At 46.7% G+C, this 15,525-nt stretch overlaps 1 protein-coding gene across 1 annotated transcript; it reads left to right on the forward strand.

Moving 5' to 3' along the window:
- Nucleotides 1-292: 292 nt before the first annotated feature.
- Nucleotides 293-12,135, forward strand: LOC116975670 (nmrA-like family domain-containing protein 1). The gene is made up of 4 exons (XM_033024996.1): nt 293-352; nt 1,167-1,377; nt 8,087-8,255; nt 12,027-12,135. The coding sequence occupies exons 1-4, from the start codon at nt 293-295 to the stop codon at nt 12,133-12,135; spliced, it is 549 nt and encodes a 182-aa protein (XP_032880887.1).
- Nucleotides 12,136-15,525: the final 3,390 nt, after the last annotated feature.

The following is a 15,525-nucleotide window of genomic DNA, read 5'->3' on the forward strand; positions in this document are numbered from 1 at the left end:
CCGTTCGTACATGGTCCAAGGCTGAGGTTCTCTCCCCTGGAAGGGCGCTGACACTTATGACGTTTCCCATCCATTCAGACAGTACCATACCCCCTCGTGTCAGCCAGTTATTGACCAGTTGTGCACTACATGCGACAGGCGGGTGGCCCACCCAACTATTGCAGTGTTTTGCTCAGCAAACCCAGACATTACCAGAATTGTTTAGGAACATGTTCTAAAACATCACCTACTTGTTTTCAAACAGTTTGGATGCTGAGCTGCTAATTTAGCTGCCAGCTCCATGTTAGCTGACATGGTCTGTTACATTACAGGAGTGGATTCCAGTGGGCAGGAGTCAGGCGCCTACTCGGAAGTTTGGTTAAATAATGGCCTCTGATTATCCCCCTCACTTTGTGTATGAAAATCCTCAGTGTATGGCATGCTGTCTCCATCAGAAACGGAAGCTCACTACAAAGCAAATGTAATATTTTACATATGATGCTAGCTGAGCCAAACTAATAACATTTTTGCAGGAAACAAAAAAATTTGAGATTTTAAAAATATATTGCGACAAGGATTGAATCAGACTTGAAAAAATATGAATCGGGAATTTCTAGAGAAAAGGAACTGCAGATGCTGGTTTACGCAAAAAGACACAAAGTGCTGGAGTAACTCAGCTGGCCAGCTAACATCTCTGGAGAATATGGATGTGATATTTTGGGTCGGGTTCCTTCTTCAGACGTGTTGGAGGGGTGGGGGAAGCTGGAAGATACGAGTAGCAGGGCAAAGCCTGGCAAATAATACAACCTGGCAAATAATAGGTGGATAGAGGTGAGTGTTTTAATTTTCCATTCATATTCCTTCCTCTGGCTTCACAATTTGTGCTTCTTCTATCCTCTATCTCCTTATCTCACACTTTTGGTCTCTGGCCTGTGACCAACCATCTGACAATGAAAAAAACACCTTCACATGTATCCACCGATCACTTGCCGAACCTTGCCTCAACTCCCCCCCTCTTCCAGCTTTCTTACCCCCCTCACCACAACAATCGATCTGAAGAAGCATCCTGACCTGGACCGTCATCTATCCGCATTCTCTCGAGACGCTGTCTGATCCGCTGAGTTACTCCAGCGCTCTGTGCCTTTTTTTGATACTTTAATATTTTGCTATTTTCTTCATCGGGGAAGAGAGTTGCTAACATTTCCGGGAAACTTGGTGTGAAGCACATTGTATTCAGTGGGCTGGAGAATGTGACAAAGCTGACCAAAGGCAAGCTGGAGGTGCCACATTTTGATGGGAAAGGAGAGAAAGAAGATTATTTCAGGGAACATGGTGCTCCCATCACAAGCATTAGAATAGCAGTTAATTTTCTCAATGTCTTTAAACCTGTTAAAACGGGCAAGGTTGACAGAAGAAGGGTTTCGGCCCGAAACGTTGCCTATTTCCTTCGCTCCATTGATGCTGCCTCACCCGCTGAGTTTCTCCAGCATTTTTGTCTACCTTCGATTTTCCAGCATCTGCAGTTCCTTCTTAAACAAGGATGACTATGTTCTGGGTAGGTTGATGCAAAGTCTAAGATGTCCTTCGACAACATATAGATGCACAGTTATACAGCACGGAAACCAGCCATCTTGCCCATGCACCTTCTAATGCCTTTCCACGCTAATCCCATTTGCTTGTGTTTGGCCCAAATCTATCTCTCCTTTCCAATCAAGATACCCTTGGAAAAGGATTGTGGCTATCTATCCTATTTATACACCTCATGATTTCATAAACTCCTCAGCGTCCTTTGCTCCAAAGCCAACTGTCCCAGCCCATCCAATCTCCTCATAACTCGAGATGTCCAATCCAGGCAACATTCTTCTGAATATTGACTTCGCTAACTTCAAGTAACCCTTACTTTCCCTCTTTCTCCATCCCTCCCCTTCCTAGTTCTCTGACCAGTCTGAGTATCCCTGATTGAATGTTACTGATTGTATGCCTCGTTGTCACATTCCCCTCAGCCAACAATCATCTATTCTACATTTTTCTTGAACTTTGTCCCCTTTGATGTCTCGTTTTCACACCTCACCTTCCATATCTCTGTCTCCCTCTCCCCTGACTCTCAGTCTGAAGAAAGGTCTCGAGCTGCAAGGTCACTCATTCCTTCTCGTCAGAGATACTGCCTGAGCCGCTGAGTTACTCCAGCAATTGGTGTTTGTCGTTATTCTGAATCTTTTCTGCCTCTCACTCCAGTTTAATTACATCCATCACGTGGTGCTGTAACCAGTACTGCACACAATACCCCAAGCAAGGCCTAACCAACCATTTCTGCTACTCCATACTCCATTTGTGAATGCCAATGTTCAACGCCTTGGCGAGTGAGGTAGGCATCCCACACACCTACTTAGAAGACACGTGGTGGAGTGCCTCAGCATATCATGCACCCATTTTATAGTTAAGTTTAGTTTAGAGATACAGCACGGAAACAGGCCCTTCGCCCCACCGAGTCCGCACCGACCAGCAATCCCCGCACAATAACACTATCCTACGCACACTAGGGACAATTTTACACTTATACCAAGTCAGTTAAGAGGGGATCTTATTGAAACATATAAGATAATTAAGGGATTGGACACGCTAGAGGCAGGAACCATGTTCCCAATGTTGGGGGAGTCCAGAACCAAGGGCCACAGTTTAAGAATAAGGGGTAGGCCATTTAGAACGGAGATGAGGAAAAAAAATTTCACCCAGAGAGTTGTGAATCTGTGGAATTCTCTGCCTCAGAAGACAGTGGAGGCCAATTCTCTGGATGCTTTCAAGAGAGAGTTAGATAGACCTCTTAAATATAGCGGAGCCAGGGGATATGAGAAGGCACGAACGGGGTACTGATTGTGGATGATCAGCCATGATCACAGTGAATGGCTCGAAGGGCCGAATGGCCTACTCCTGCACCTATTGTCTATTGTCTATTGTCTATTCTTTGGAATGTAGGAGGGAACTGAAGAACTCGGAGAAAACCCTTGCGGTCACGGGGAGAACGTACAAACTCCGTACAGACAGCCCCCATAGTCAGGATGGAACCCAGGTCTCTGGCGCTGCAAGCGCTGTAAGGCATCAACTCTACCACTGCACCACCGTACTGCCCTGGAGAATTCTGGAGAACATTTTATAGGTGACATTTTAGGTTGAGAACCTTCTTCAGACTGATTGTAGGAGGGGGAACAAGCTGAAAGAGAGACAGGGCCGGGACAAAGCCTGGCAAGTGACAGGTGGACACATGCGGAAGGGGGTTCGATTGGCAGATGGTTAGATACAAGCCAGAGATAAAGACAAGATATGTGGAGCCAGAGGAGGGAATAGAGGTGGAAGGGGACTGGGGGAAGGGAGAAATGGGTGCACATCCAGGTGGGGCACAGGGATAGGGGGGGAGAGGAAAGGGTAGGAAAGGGAGAGGGATTTTTATGGATTAGATACCTGAAACTCAATGTTGATGCCGTTGGCTTGTAAGCTTCCGAAGAGAAATATGAGGTGCTGTTCCTCCAGTGTGCTGTAGTCCGACCTGTGTTGCCACTCTCAGAGACCTACGTACCACAACGGCTGGCTGTTCTTTATAATTGTTATAACAATGCTTCCATTATGCATAATAGAATACTGTTCTATAATAGATCACTGTTCTATTATGTATCAAAGTTTCACATTGTAGGCTGCTCTGGAAGGTTAGATCGCATGGGATTCAGGAAGAGATAGCTGAATGGATAGAAAATTGGCTTCATGGAAGGCAGCAGAGGGTGATGGTGGAAGTTTGCTTCTCAGACTGGAGGCCTGTGACTAGTGGTTTGCCTCAGGGTTCGCCGCCTGTTTGTCATCTATATCAATTGTTTGAATGAGAATGTGCATGGCATGGATAGCAAGTTTGCAGACGTCAAAAATTGTAGCAGGATCTTGATCGGTTGGGCAGGAGGGCTGTGACATGGTTGATGGGATTTCGTACAGGGAAATGTGTTGGTATGTGTTGATAATTGTACATTGATACCCTTTTCGGATCTGGACATAAAGAAAATATAAAGTCTGGTTTAATTTGTTCATCTAGTTTCCTTCCCACGTGACCAAAGAGAGGCAATATCGTTCCAGTAAGTGGTGCTCTCTATGTGCTGATCCAGGCAATGTATGTTGATGACCCACTTTATTCAGGATGCTTACTCTTCAGTCAGCCCTGCTGGAATCAGGTAGCCACAAATGTTCCTTTGGGAGAAATTAACGAGCAATCAGAGGCAAGATCCCCGGCTCATTTATTTTTCTCTGAGGCAAGAGAAATAAAACTGGTAGACACAAAATGCTGGAGTAACTCAGCGGGTGAGGCAACATCTATAGAGACAAGGAATTGGCGACGTTTCGGGTCAAGACCCTTCTTCAGACTGATGTCGGGGGAGGGGGCGGGACAAAGATAGAATGTAGTCGGAGATTGGTGGGAGAACTGGGAAGGGGGTGGGGATCGTCACATCTTCACCTCAGATGCGGAATAATAATGATACTGACACTATATTTACAGGTTACATTCCTTGGTCTCCGTATTTATTATCTCACCAGGCCATGGCCTCCTGCCGTGACTTACACACCGCACATGCGGTCTGACCTCCAAGTCAGCTGATACAAAGGTCATGTTATTTGCATATAATTATCATGACTCATCATCATGACAGGGATGGAGAGAGAAAGCAAGGGCTATCTCAAGTTAGAACAGTCAATGTTCATACCGCTGGGGTGTAAACTACCCAAGCGAAATATGAGGTGCTGTTCCTCCAATTTGTGCTGGGCCTCACTCTGACAATGGAGGAGGCCCAGGACAGAAAGGTCAGATTGGGAATGGGAGGGGAGTTGAAGTGCTGAGTCACCGGGAGATCAGCTTGGTTAAGACGGACTGAGCGGAGGTGTTCAGCAAAACGATCGCCGAGTCTGAGCTTGGTCTCGCCGATGTAGAGAAGTTGACACCTGGAACAGCGGATACAGTAAATGAGGTTGGAGGAGGTGCAAGTGAACCCCTGCCTCACCTGGAAAGACTGTTTGGGTCCTTGGATGGAGTCGAGGGGGGAGGTAAAGGGACAGGTGTTGCATCTCCTGTGGTTGCAGGGGAAAGTACCTGGGGAGGGGATGGTTTGGGAGTTACAGAGGGAACGGTCTCTGTGGAAATCAGAAAGGGGTGGAGATGGGAAGATGTGGCCAGTAGTGGGATCCCGTTGGAGGTGGCGGAAATGTGGGAGGATTATATGCTGTATGCGACAGCTGATGGGTGGAAGGTGAGGACAAGGGGGACTCTGTCCTTGTCATGAATGGGGGGAGGGGGAGCAAGAGCGGAGCTGCGGGATATCGAGGAGACCCTAGTGAGAGCCTCATCTATAATGGAAGAGGGGAACCCCGTTCCCTAAAGAATGAGGACATCTCTGATGCCCTCGTATGGAAAACATCACCCTGGGCGCAGATGCGGCGTAGACCGAGGAATTGGGAGTAGGGGATAGAGTCTTTTGAGGAAGCAGGGTGGGAAGAAGTGTAATCAAGATAGCTGTGGGAGTCAGTAGGTTTGTAGTAGATGTCGGTCAGTACTCTGTTACCTGTGATGGAGATGGTGAGATCTAGAAATGGTAGGGAGATGTCAGAGATGGTCCAAGTGAATTTGAGTGCCGTTGAAGACTAAATTGAATTAGGACTGTTCATTCCATTAGGTGTGTTCCAAACCCTGACCATTCATTACGTTAAACATTATTTACATCCCTTTACTTAAGCCAACCAACAATGGCCTCCTCCATCGCCAGAGTGAGGCCAAATCCAAATTGGAGGAGCAGCATCTCATATTTCGCTTGGGCAGCTCACAGCCCAGAGGTATGAATATTGACTTCTCTAACTACAAGTAACCCTTGCATCCTCTCTCTCTCCACCCCTGTCTCACCAGAGTTGGACCAGCATCAAAGTTGGCTTGTTGCATCTCATTGTCTGTACTCGTTCTCCCCCAGCAAACAGCTAACAATGGCCTGTTTCCCTTTATCATCGTTACTTTTTTGCATATCTTTCATTTATTTGTTCAATATCTCTCTACATCACCATCTATATCTCTCGTTTCCCTTTCCCGTGACTCTGAAGAAGGGTCTCAACCCAAAATGTCTCCTACTCCTTTTCTCCAGAGTTGCTGCCTGACCCGCTGAGTTACTCCAGCATTTTGTGTCTATCTTCAACTTAAATCTGGTTCTGCTGGTTCAGAACTGTCTTATTCATAGAAGGCGGAGAGTTGTAATGGAAGGTAGGTATTGTGGCTGGAGGTGTGTGACCAGTGGAACTCTGTGCTGGGACCTCTGCAGCTTGTGACGTAAATGCAGATGAGTCGGTGCGTAAGTTTTCTGACCACCCCAAAATTGGAGGAGTTGCGGACAGTGAGGAATGCTGTCAGAAGATGCAGCGGGATATACATCAGCTGAAGAAATGGGCGGAGAAATGGCAGGTGGAGTTTAACGCAAGAAAGTGTGAGGTGTTGCACTTTGGGAGGTTGAATGTAAGGGGAAAGTATACAGTTAATGGCAAGACCATGAACAGAATTAATATGCAGAGGGATCATGGAGTCCAAGTTCATAGCTCACTGAAGGTGGCAGCATATGTAGATAAAGATGTAAAAAAGGCATTGGTTTGCTTGCCTTCAAAGTATGAATTGTACGTTTTATGTACTACAGGCATTTCTCGTATCCCAGACTCATTCAGTACAAAACAGGCCTTTCGGCCCACCATGTCCACGTCATCCATGTCACCCGTTCCTTCCCTCCAGATATGCTGCCTGTCCCGCTGAGTTACTCCAGCATTTTGTGTCTACCTTCCATGGACATTCAAATGCTTGTCTCAATGCCTCTAAAGCACCTGCCTTCATCAATGCTCCAGTTCTAGATTCCAACCACTCTGTTTATGAAAAGAAAAATCCCTCACAAATCCCATCTAAACCTCCTAATTTTTATCTCATGCCTAACGAGTCTTAGATACCCCACAAAGGGACAAAGATTTTTACCAGCTACCGTATCATTTCATAAACATTTATCAGGTTCTTGCTCCGAGGAAAATAAACCCAGCCTATGTATTATCTCCTTATAACTGGTGTTCCAATCGAGTCAACATCCTGGCAAGTCTCTCTGCACTCTCTCCAGCACAATCACATCCTTCCTGTATTGTGGTGACCTCAACTTTGCACAATTCTCCAGGTGTAGCCTTAACCAACCTTTTATAAAGTTATAACATGAAATCCCAACTCTTATTATATTATATAGGGGGTAACATGATGGCACAGCGGTAGAGTTGCTGCCTTACAGTGCCAGAGACCCGGGTTCGATCCTGACTACTGGTGCTGTCTGTACGGAGTTTGTACCTTTTCACCATGACCTGCGTGGGTTTTCTCCGGGTGCTCTGATTTCCTCCCACATTCCAAAGACGTACAGGTTTGAAGGTTAGTTGGCTTGGTAAATTGTCCCAAGAGTGTGTGGGATAGCATAAGTGTGCGGGCATCGCTGGTCGGCGCGGACTTGGTGGGCCGAAGGGCCTGTTTTCGCGCTGTATCTCTAAACTAAACTAAAAACTATGTTCTATGCCATGTCTGATGAAGGCTAACATCCAATGTGTTTTCTTCACCACCCTATATCCAACAACACTCCCTCGGGTCCAACCATTTCCTCTATGTTCTACCCTTATTTGAACTTCCAACATTCATCATCTTGTACTTGTCAACGTTAAATTCTATCTGCTATTGCTCTGCACAACTTTCGTGCTGATTAATATCACGCTGATATCATATCAACCCTTCTTGCGATCGACAACACCACATATTTCCTTTTTAATCCATAACTACCTCATCTGGTATTCAAGTAACCTTATTATTTACCATTGCTGCTTCTTGATAAACTGAATGCAAAGTGCTCATTTCGCACCCAAGTTATGCCTGCTCCCGTTATCTGCACATCTACATTTTGGTCTCTAATTCGTCCCAGTTTGACAATCCTTTTACTGTAACTACACATATAAAGATCTTTCACTTGCCTTGCAGCTGTGAAATATTTGAATTTGTTTTCAATTCATCCATCCGAGTAATAAAATATCTTCCCAGATATTGCGATGGAGGGACTTCCACTCGATGGGGTGTCGGTCCGAGACTTGGGTGAGGTTGTGGGGGCCATCTTGAAAAACCTCAAAGTGCATGCTGGGAAAGAGACAGGCCTCAGTACTGACAAGCGTACGGTTGACAACATACTGGAAAAACCATCAAAGACTCCAAGGTTAGTTTAATTCCTTCCTTAGCGGTAATAAGTTAGCGGTAATAAGTAACACCTAGATCAGAGTGCTCAAACTGCAACCTAGTGGCAAGGTCTGATTGTTGAGAAATGAACAACTCAGTGCTGTTTATGTTTACATTTAAGATAGACACAAAATGCCGGAGTAACTCAGCGGGGCAGACAGCGTCTCTGGAGAGAAGGAATGGGTGACGTTTCGGGTCGAGAAGACTCAATCTGAAGAAGGTTCTCGACCTGAAACGTCACCCATCCTCATTATTTGTATTCGTTTGCACCTAGGCCACAGCCTGTTTCCTTTATCATCATTATTTTTTTGCATTTCGTTCATTCATTTGTTCTATATCACCGTCTATATCTCTTGTTTCCGTCTCCCCTGACTCTCAGTCTGAAGAAAGGTCTCGACCCGAAACATCACCTATTCCTTCTCTCCAGAGATACGGCCTGTCCCGCTGAGTTCCTCCAGCATTTTGTGTCTGTCTTCTGTGTAAACCAGCATCTGCAGTTCCTTCCTACACATTACATTTATATTTATTGTGCTAGGTTGTTCTGTCAAATCTTGTGGGCTTGTTTGTTTGGGAATTTTGATCACAGTGGTAGATTCTTCTTAAATTCGATCTGTTTGACTGATGACTTGGATGAGGGCAGCAGCAAAGATAGATAGATTGCTAAATTTGCTGATAAGTACATTGTGTGGAGGATGCAAGGTATGAGATTACATTGCAGGGTTGTGAAGAGGATAACACAGCAAGGTCAATGAGTGGGTAAAGATCTCACAAGTCGAGTGCAATGTGGAAAAATATGACATTGTCCATTTCAACAACAAAAAAGCTAATTATCTCAATGGCTAGAGTTTGCAGAGCTCTGAGATTTTGAGGGTTCTAAGTGCATGATTTATAAAAAAGGAGAATATGCACGCCCAACAGATAAATGAGAAATGTTATTCTTTAGTATGGGGAATTGAATACAAAAGTAGGGAAATTAAGCAGTGCAATGTTGTGAACAGTGTTGGTCTCTTTATTAAAGAAAGGATGTTCAGATGTTGAATGCAGTTTAGAGATAGCTTACAAGATAAGCACCCGGAATTGTATCTTGTATCTGCTGGAGAGGGTACATGATTGAAACATATCAGACCCTGAGGTGCCATAACAGCGTAAATGTGGAAATAATATGTCCTTTTGTAATCCCTTTGCAATCTGGCGATAAATAATGATTTGCCCATTTAAACAGAGATTAGGTGATTTTTTTCACTCAGACCATTGTGAGTCTCTGGAATTGTCTTCCTCAAAGAACAGTGGAAGCAGGGCCTTGTGTATTTTAAGGCAGAAATCAATAGATTAATATGAACAAGAAAGTAAACACTTCTTACAAGTAGTAAGTTGTAGTTAGTCAGATAAGCTGTGAATTGAATTGAAATGAATATTTTATTACATGTGACAAATCACAGTGAAATTCTTTGCTTGCGTACCTTGGTATGCAAATAGTCGCCCATAAAGGGTGCTTACAAAGTTACAAATCCCCCCCCCCCCCCCCCACCACGCCCCTCCCCCACTCATGGCTGTCCCCCCACGCCGAGTCCTCCTTTGTTCCTTCAATGACCCAGGCCCCAGCCACCGGCTCCATAGACACAGGCCCCAGCCACAGGCTCCATAGACCCAGGCCCCAGCCACAGGCTCCATAGACACAGGCCCCAGCCACAGGCTCCATAGACCCAGGCTCCAGCCGCGGACTCCATTGACCCAGGCCCCAGCCGTGAACTCCATTGACCCAGGCCCCAGCCGCGAACTCCATAGTCTCCACCTCCCACCTGCGAGGCCTATTAAATGGCAGAGTTGGCACAAGGGGCAAAGTGGCAATAGACAATAGGCGCAGGAGTATGTTGCATGTTGATGGTTCGAAGGAACAAACTTGGGCCTACTTCCTGCCCTTGGGTTATTTGCACCTTTATTAGACAATAGACAATAGGTGCAGGAGTAGGCCATTCGGCCCTTCAAGCCAGCACCGCCATTCAATGTGATCATGGCTGATCATCCCCAATCAGTACCCCGTTCATGCCTTCTCCCCGTATCCCCTGACTCTGCTATTTTTAAGAGCCCTATCTAGCTCTCTCTTGAAAGCATCCAGAGAACCTGCCTCCACCGCTCTCTGAGGCAGAGAATTCCACAGACTCACCACTCTGTGAGAGAAAAAGTGTTTCCTCGTCAGGAATGGGGTACTGATTGGGGTTGATCAGCTATGATCACATTGAATGACGGTGCTGGCTCGAAGGGCCAAATGGCCTACTCCTGCACCTATTGTCTGTGGTCTATTGTCTATTCAAAGTTCAAAGTCCGGTCGGCCCGTGCGCTCGATGTACTGGAGCAGTTCCCGCGAACCAACGTCCCTCTCCTCTCCTCTCCTCTCCGCAAAGGAGATGACTGGTATGGCCAATACCTGATAACTATGTGCCGCTACCTGTAGGCTGGAGCCTAGACATTATCCACGTTCTACATCGAATGGCTCCTTCACCTGAGAAGTTATGACCATAGCTGAACGGCAAATAATCGTGAAGAATCACCCTCCCCCCTCCTGACCCATCATTCTCAGAGTGGCTGAAATTGCCTTTCTGATGTGCTCTCCGGTGGTTAGAGATACAGGAAACTGCAGGTGCTGGAACATTGAGCAAACATTGAAGCTGCTGGTGGAACTCAGCAGGTCAGGCAGCATCTCTGGAGGGAATTGGACAGATGTTTGGGTCTGGATCCTTCTTCAGATGCTGTGGCCGGCTTTCCATGATCAGAATCATTTTGTATTTTTCAACTATTGCTCCCGACTACTAGAGTATTTCACTTTGATCCTCAACCCCAATCCCCAACCAACCATGCTTGTTAGGGTTTAAGAAGGAACTGCAGATGCTGGACACAACAATGCTGGAGAAACTCAGCGGGTGCAGCAGCTTCTATGGAGCGAAGGAAAAAGGCAACGTTTCGGGCCGAAACCCTTCTTCAGACTTGTTTGCTTGTTAGGGTTCCCTGCTTTGTAATTCCCATTCCCGAGTCCCCTATTTCCCTCTTTCCCCTCCCCTCTGTCCATTTCCACGCATATTCCTCCCTCTGGCTTCACATTTCACTTGTACTCTTCTTTTGTTGTCTAACACCCTCTGTCTCCATTTCACCACTAGCCTTTGTCACTAACTCCACCCATCTGTTATTCACCCTTCACCTATATCTATCTATCACTTGCCTGGCTTTGCCCAACCCCAATCTCATTTCTAGTTGTCAGCCTGAAGAAGATCTTGACCCGAAATGTCACCCATTCAATAGACAATAGACAATCGGTGCAGGAGTAGGCCATTCGGCCCTACAAGCCAGCACCACCATTCAATATGATCATGGCTGATCATCTCCAATCAGTACCCCGTTCCTTCTCTCCAGAGATGCTACCTGGCCCGCTGACTTACTCCAGCATTTTGTGTCTACCTTCGATTTAAACCAGCATCTGTAGTTCCTTCCTACACATCTCGACCCAAATCATTGTCTATCTATTCCATCCACAGATCCAGCCTGGCCCACTGAGGTCCTCCAGCACTGTTTTGCTCAAGATTCCAACATCATGGTTTCTTGCGTCTCCAGTTGCAGTGTTAAATTAGTAGTGGCACAGTATATCTTGGATGGGAATATTTATATGGGCTTGGAGGGGATGATGCATTTCCATTATTATTTCAGATATCAGTTGAAGATTATGCAAAACTGAATTTTCTGGAGCACAAGAACTTGCCAGGATATTCCAGCTTGATATGAAACTACCTGCTCGCAACAAGGACCCAACATTGAAGTTAAACCCAAATGCTAAATCCTTTGATGAATGGATGTCAGAAAAGAATGATTAAACTATTTTTAATATGCAAAAATAGAAGAAATAAATCTCATGGGACAGGCTCTCAGCTATTTTATTCTTGTATTATTAATGTATTATTCTTCACGTGCTTTGCTTCAGCACAACAGAATATAGTAGGCATGAATACAGAACATATCAGTGAGTCCATATACCATTATATAAATATATACACATCAATAAATAAGCAGATAAAGTGCAAATAAACAGATTATTGGCTATTAATGTTCAGAGTTTTGTCCGAGCCAGGTTTAATAGCCTGATGGCTGTGGGGAAGTAGCTATTTCTGAACCTGGATGTTGCAGTCTTCAGGCTCCTGTACCTGCTACCTGAAGGCAATGGGGAGATGAGTGTGTGGCCAGGATGGTGTGGGTCCTTGATGATGCTGCCAGCCTTTTTGAGGCAGCGACTGTGATAAATCCCTTCGATGGTAGGGAGGTCAGAGCCAATGATGGACTGGGCAGTGGTTACTACTTTTTGTAGTCTTTTCCACTCCTGGGCGCTCAAGTTGCCGAACCAAGCCACGATGCAACCGGTCAGCATGCTCTCTACTGTGCACCTGTAGAAGTTAGAGAGAGTCCTTTAGAGAGAAGTTAGAGAGAGGTTAGGGTGCATTTGGAGTATTGCATGAAGCTCTGGTCACCAGGAAGGATGTGGAGGCTTTGGAGAGGGTGCAGAGGAGGTTTACCAGAATGCTGCCTGGGTTAGAGGGTTTCAGCAACGAGAGAGATTGGATAAACCAGCCAATTTCCCTCGACCAACACTCTCCCTAAGTAAGTCCTCACCCTCAACAACTTCTCCTTCGACTCCTCCACTTCCTCCAAGTCCAAGGCATAGCTATGGGCTCTCGCATGGGCCCCATCTATGCCTGCCTCTTTGTATGGTACGTTGACCAATCCCTGTTCCAGGTGTACACTGGCCCTATCCCCAAACTCTACCTCCGCTACATTGATGACTGCATCAGTGCTACCTCCTGCACCCATGCAGAACTCACTGACCATCAACCACCACCAATTTCCATCCTGCCCTCAAATTCACTTGGACCATCTCCGACACCTCCCTCCCCTTTCTTGATCTCACCACCTCCATCACAGGAGATAGATTATCAACTGACGTCTATTACAAACCCACTGACTCCCACAACTATCGCGACTATACCTCTTCCCACCCTGCTTCCTGCAAAGACTATCTCCTACTCTATCCCCAATTCCTCCGTCTACGCCGCATCTACGCCCAGGATGAGATGTTCCATACCAGGACATCCGAGATGTCCTCATTCTTTAGGGAACGGGGGTTCCCCTCTCCCATCATAGATGAGGCCCTCACTCATGTCTCTTCGGTACCCTGCAGCTCCGCCCTTGCTCTCCCTTCCCCCAGTTGCATCAGGACAGAATCCCCCAAGTCCTTACCTGCCACCCCATCAGCCGTCGAATACAACACATAATCCACCGACATTTTCGCCACCTCCAACGGGATCCCACCACGAGCTACATTTTCCCATCTCCACCCCTTTCCGCCTTCCGCAGAGACCGTTCCCTCTGCAACTCCCTGGTTAACTCATCCCTTCCCACCCAAACCACTCCCTCCCCAGGTACCTTCCCCTGCAACCGCAGAAGATGCAACACCTGTCCCTATACTTCTTCCCTCGACTCTGTCCAGGGACCCTGACAGTCCTTTCAGGTGAGGTAGAGGTTCACTTGCACCTCCTCCAACCTCATCTACTGCATCCACTGTTCCAGGTGTGGACTCCTGTATATCGGCCAGACCAAGCACGGCAATCATTTTGCTGAATACCTCCACCCAGTCCGCCTAAAACTACATGATCTCCCGGTTGCTAAACACTTTAACTCCCCCTCCCATTCCCATCCTGACCTTTCTGTCCTGGGCCTCCTCCATTGTCAGAGTGTCCCAGCACAAAATGGAGGAACAGCACCTCATATTTTGCTTCGGCAGTTTACATCCCAGCGGTATGAACATTGACTTCTCTAACTTCACGTAACCCTTGTATTCCCTCTCTCTCCATCCCCTCCCCCATCCCAGTTATCCGACCAGTCTGACTGTCCCCTAATTAATATCTCTGTTTGCTTCGTTGTCACCTTCTCCTAGATAACAGTGATCTATTCTACATTTTCCTTGAACATTATCCCCTTTGTCTTGTTTTCACACCCTACATTTCCTTATCTCTGTCTCCCTCTCCTCTGAGCCTCAGTCTGAAGAAGGGTCTCGACCCGAATCGTCACCCATTCCTTCTCTCCGGAGATGCTGCCTGTCCCGCTGAGTAACTCCCGCATTTTGTGCCTATGTTTGGATAAACTTGGATTGTATTCGCTGGGCTATCGGAGGAAGTATATTAAATTACGAGAGGCATGGACAGGGCAGACAGTCAGAACCTTTGTCCCAGGCTGGTAATGTCCAACACTAGAGAGAAGGTGAGAGGGGGAAAGGTTAATGGAAGGTTTTTAAACTTTTTTCAGTCACTTTCCTCGACAGTGAAGTGATTTTCCTCCGTGTCGCTTCTCCGTGTCCCCCCCCCCTACAACGTGGAGTGGTGCGGACTTTCCTGGAGACCGGCCCGGAGTTTCAAGCCGCGGGTGCGGCGCGGACTTTAAAATCGGGAGCTGCGATCCTTTACCGAGGATCGCCAGTGTTGGAGCTCCGACCGCGGGGCCTGTGAACTTTGACACTGTGAAGCCGCGGTCTCCGGTAAGAAGAGGCCGACTGGTGTTCCGGTCCGTCCCGACAGCGGAGTTTCCATCATCCCGACGCGAGGGCCTGAACATCGGACCATCGGCGGCTGGCAACTGCGGAGGGTTCAAAGGCCCCGACCACGGGTGAACAAAGGAGGAACTGTGATTGCCTTCCATCACAATGAGGAATGTGGTTTCCACTGTGATGGATGTTTATGTTAAATTTTATTGTATGTGCTGTGTGTATTTTCCTTTTCACTTAACATGGCTGAATAGTAACTCAAATTTCACTGTACCTTCGTTGGTTAAGTGACAATAACTGCAAACTTGAACTTGAGATACAGTGCGGAAACAGGCCCTTCAGCCCACTGAGTCTGCACCAACCTGGGATCTCTCCGTACACTATCCAACCCACTAGGGACTGAAGCCAAATAACGTACAAACCTAGGGGGGGGGGGGGGGGGAGTAAGTAGAAGCTATTTATAGTTAGAGAATTCAATGTTCTGTAGGGGGCGCTGCTCTGTGTGCAGCCATGTCATGCAGCTCGTCAGTTTTTCAACCTTTTTTAATTTTTTTAGTATGTTTTAAAGTCTGCATTTAATGTTTCTTTGTGTGTTTTGTGTGGGGGGTGGTGTGGGGGGGTAAGGGGGAAACCGCTTCGGTCGCCTCCTCCATGGAGAGGCGACTTTTTCCAGGTC

This window comes from Amblyraja radiata, chromosome 7 (genome assembly GCF_010909765.2).
Source record: "Amblyraja radiata isolate CabotCenter1 chromosome 7, sAmbRad1.1.pri, whole genome shotgun sequence".
NCBI classification, from domain to species: Eukaryota; Metazoa; Chordata; class Chondrichthyes; order Rajiformes; family Rajidae; genus Amblyraja; species Amblyraja radiata.

Excerpts from the sequence above, each read along its gene's own strand:
- LOC116975670 (XM_033024996.1), top strand. The coding sequence starts at position 293 with ATGGTCTGTTACATTACAGGAGTGGATTCCAGTGGGCAGGAGTCAGGC. Across the intron at positions 353-1,166 it reads AGTCAGGCGCCTACTCGGAA|AGAGTTGCTAACATTTCCGG; the intron begins GTTTGGTTAAAT and ends TCATCGGGGAAG. Across the intron at positions 8,256-12,026 it reads AAACCATCAAAGACTCCAAG|GATATTCCAGCTTGATATGA; the intron begins GTTAGTTTAATT and ends AGAACTTGCCAG.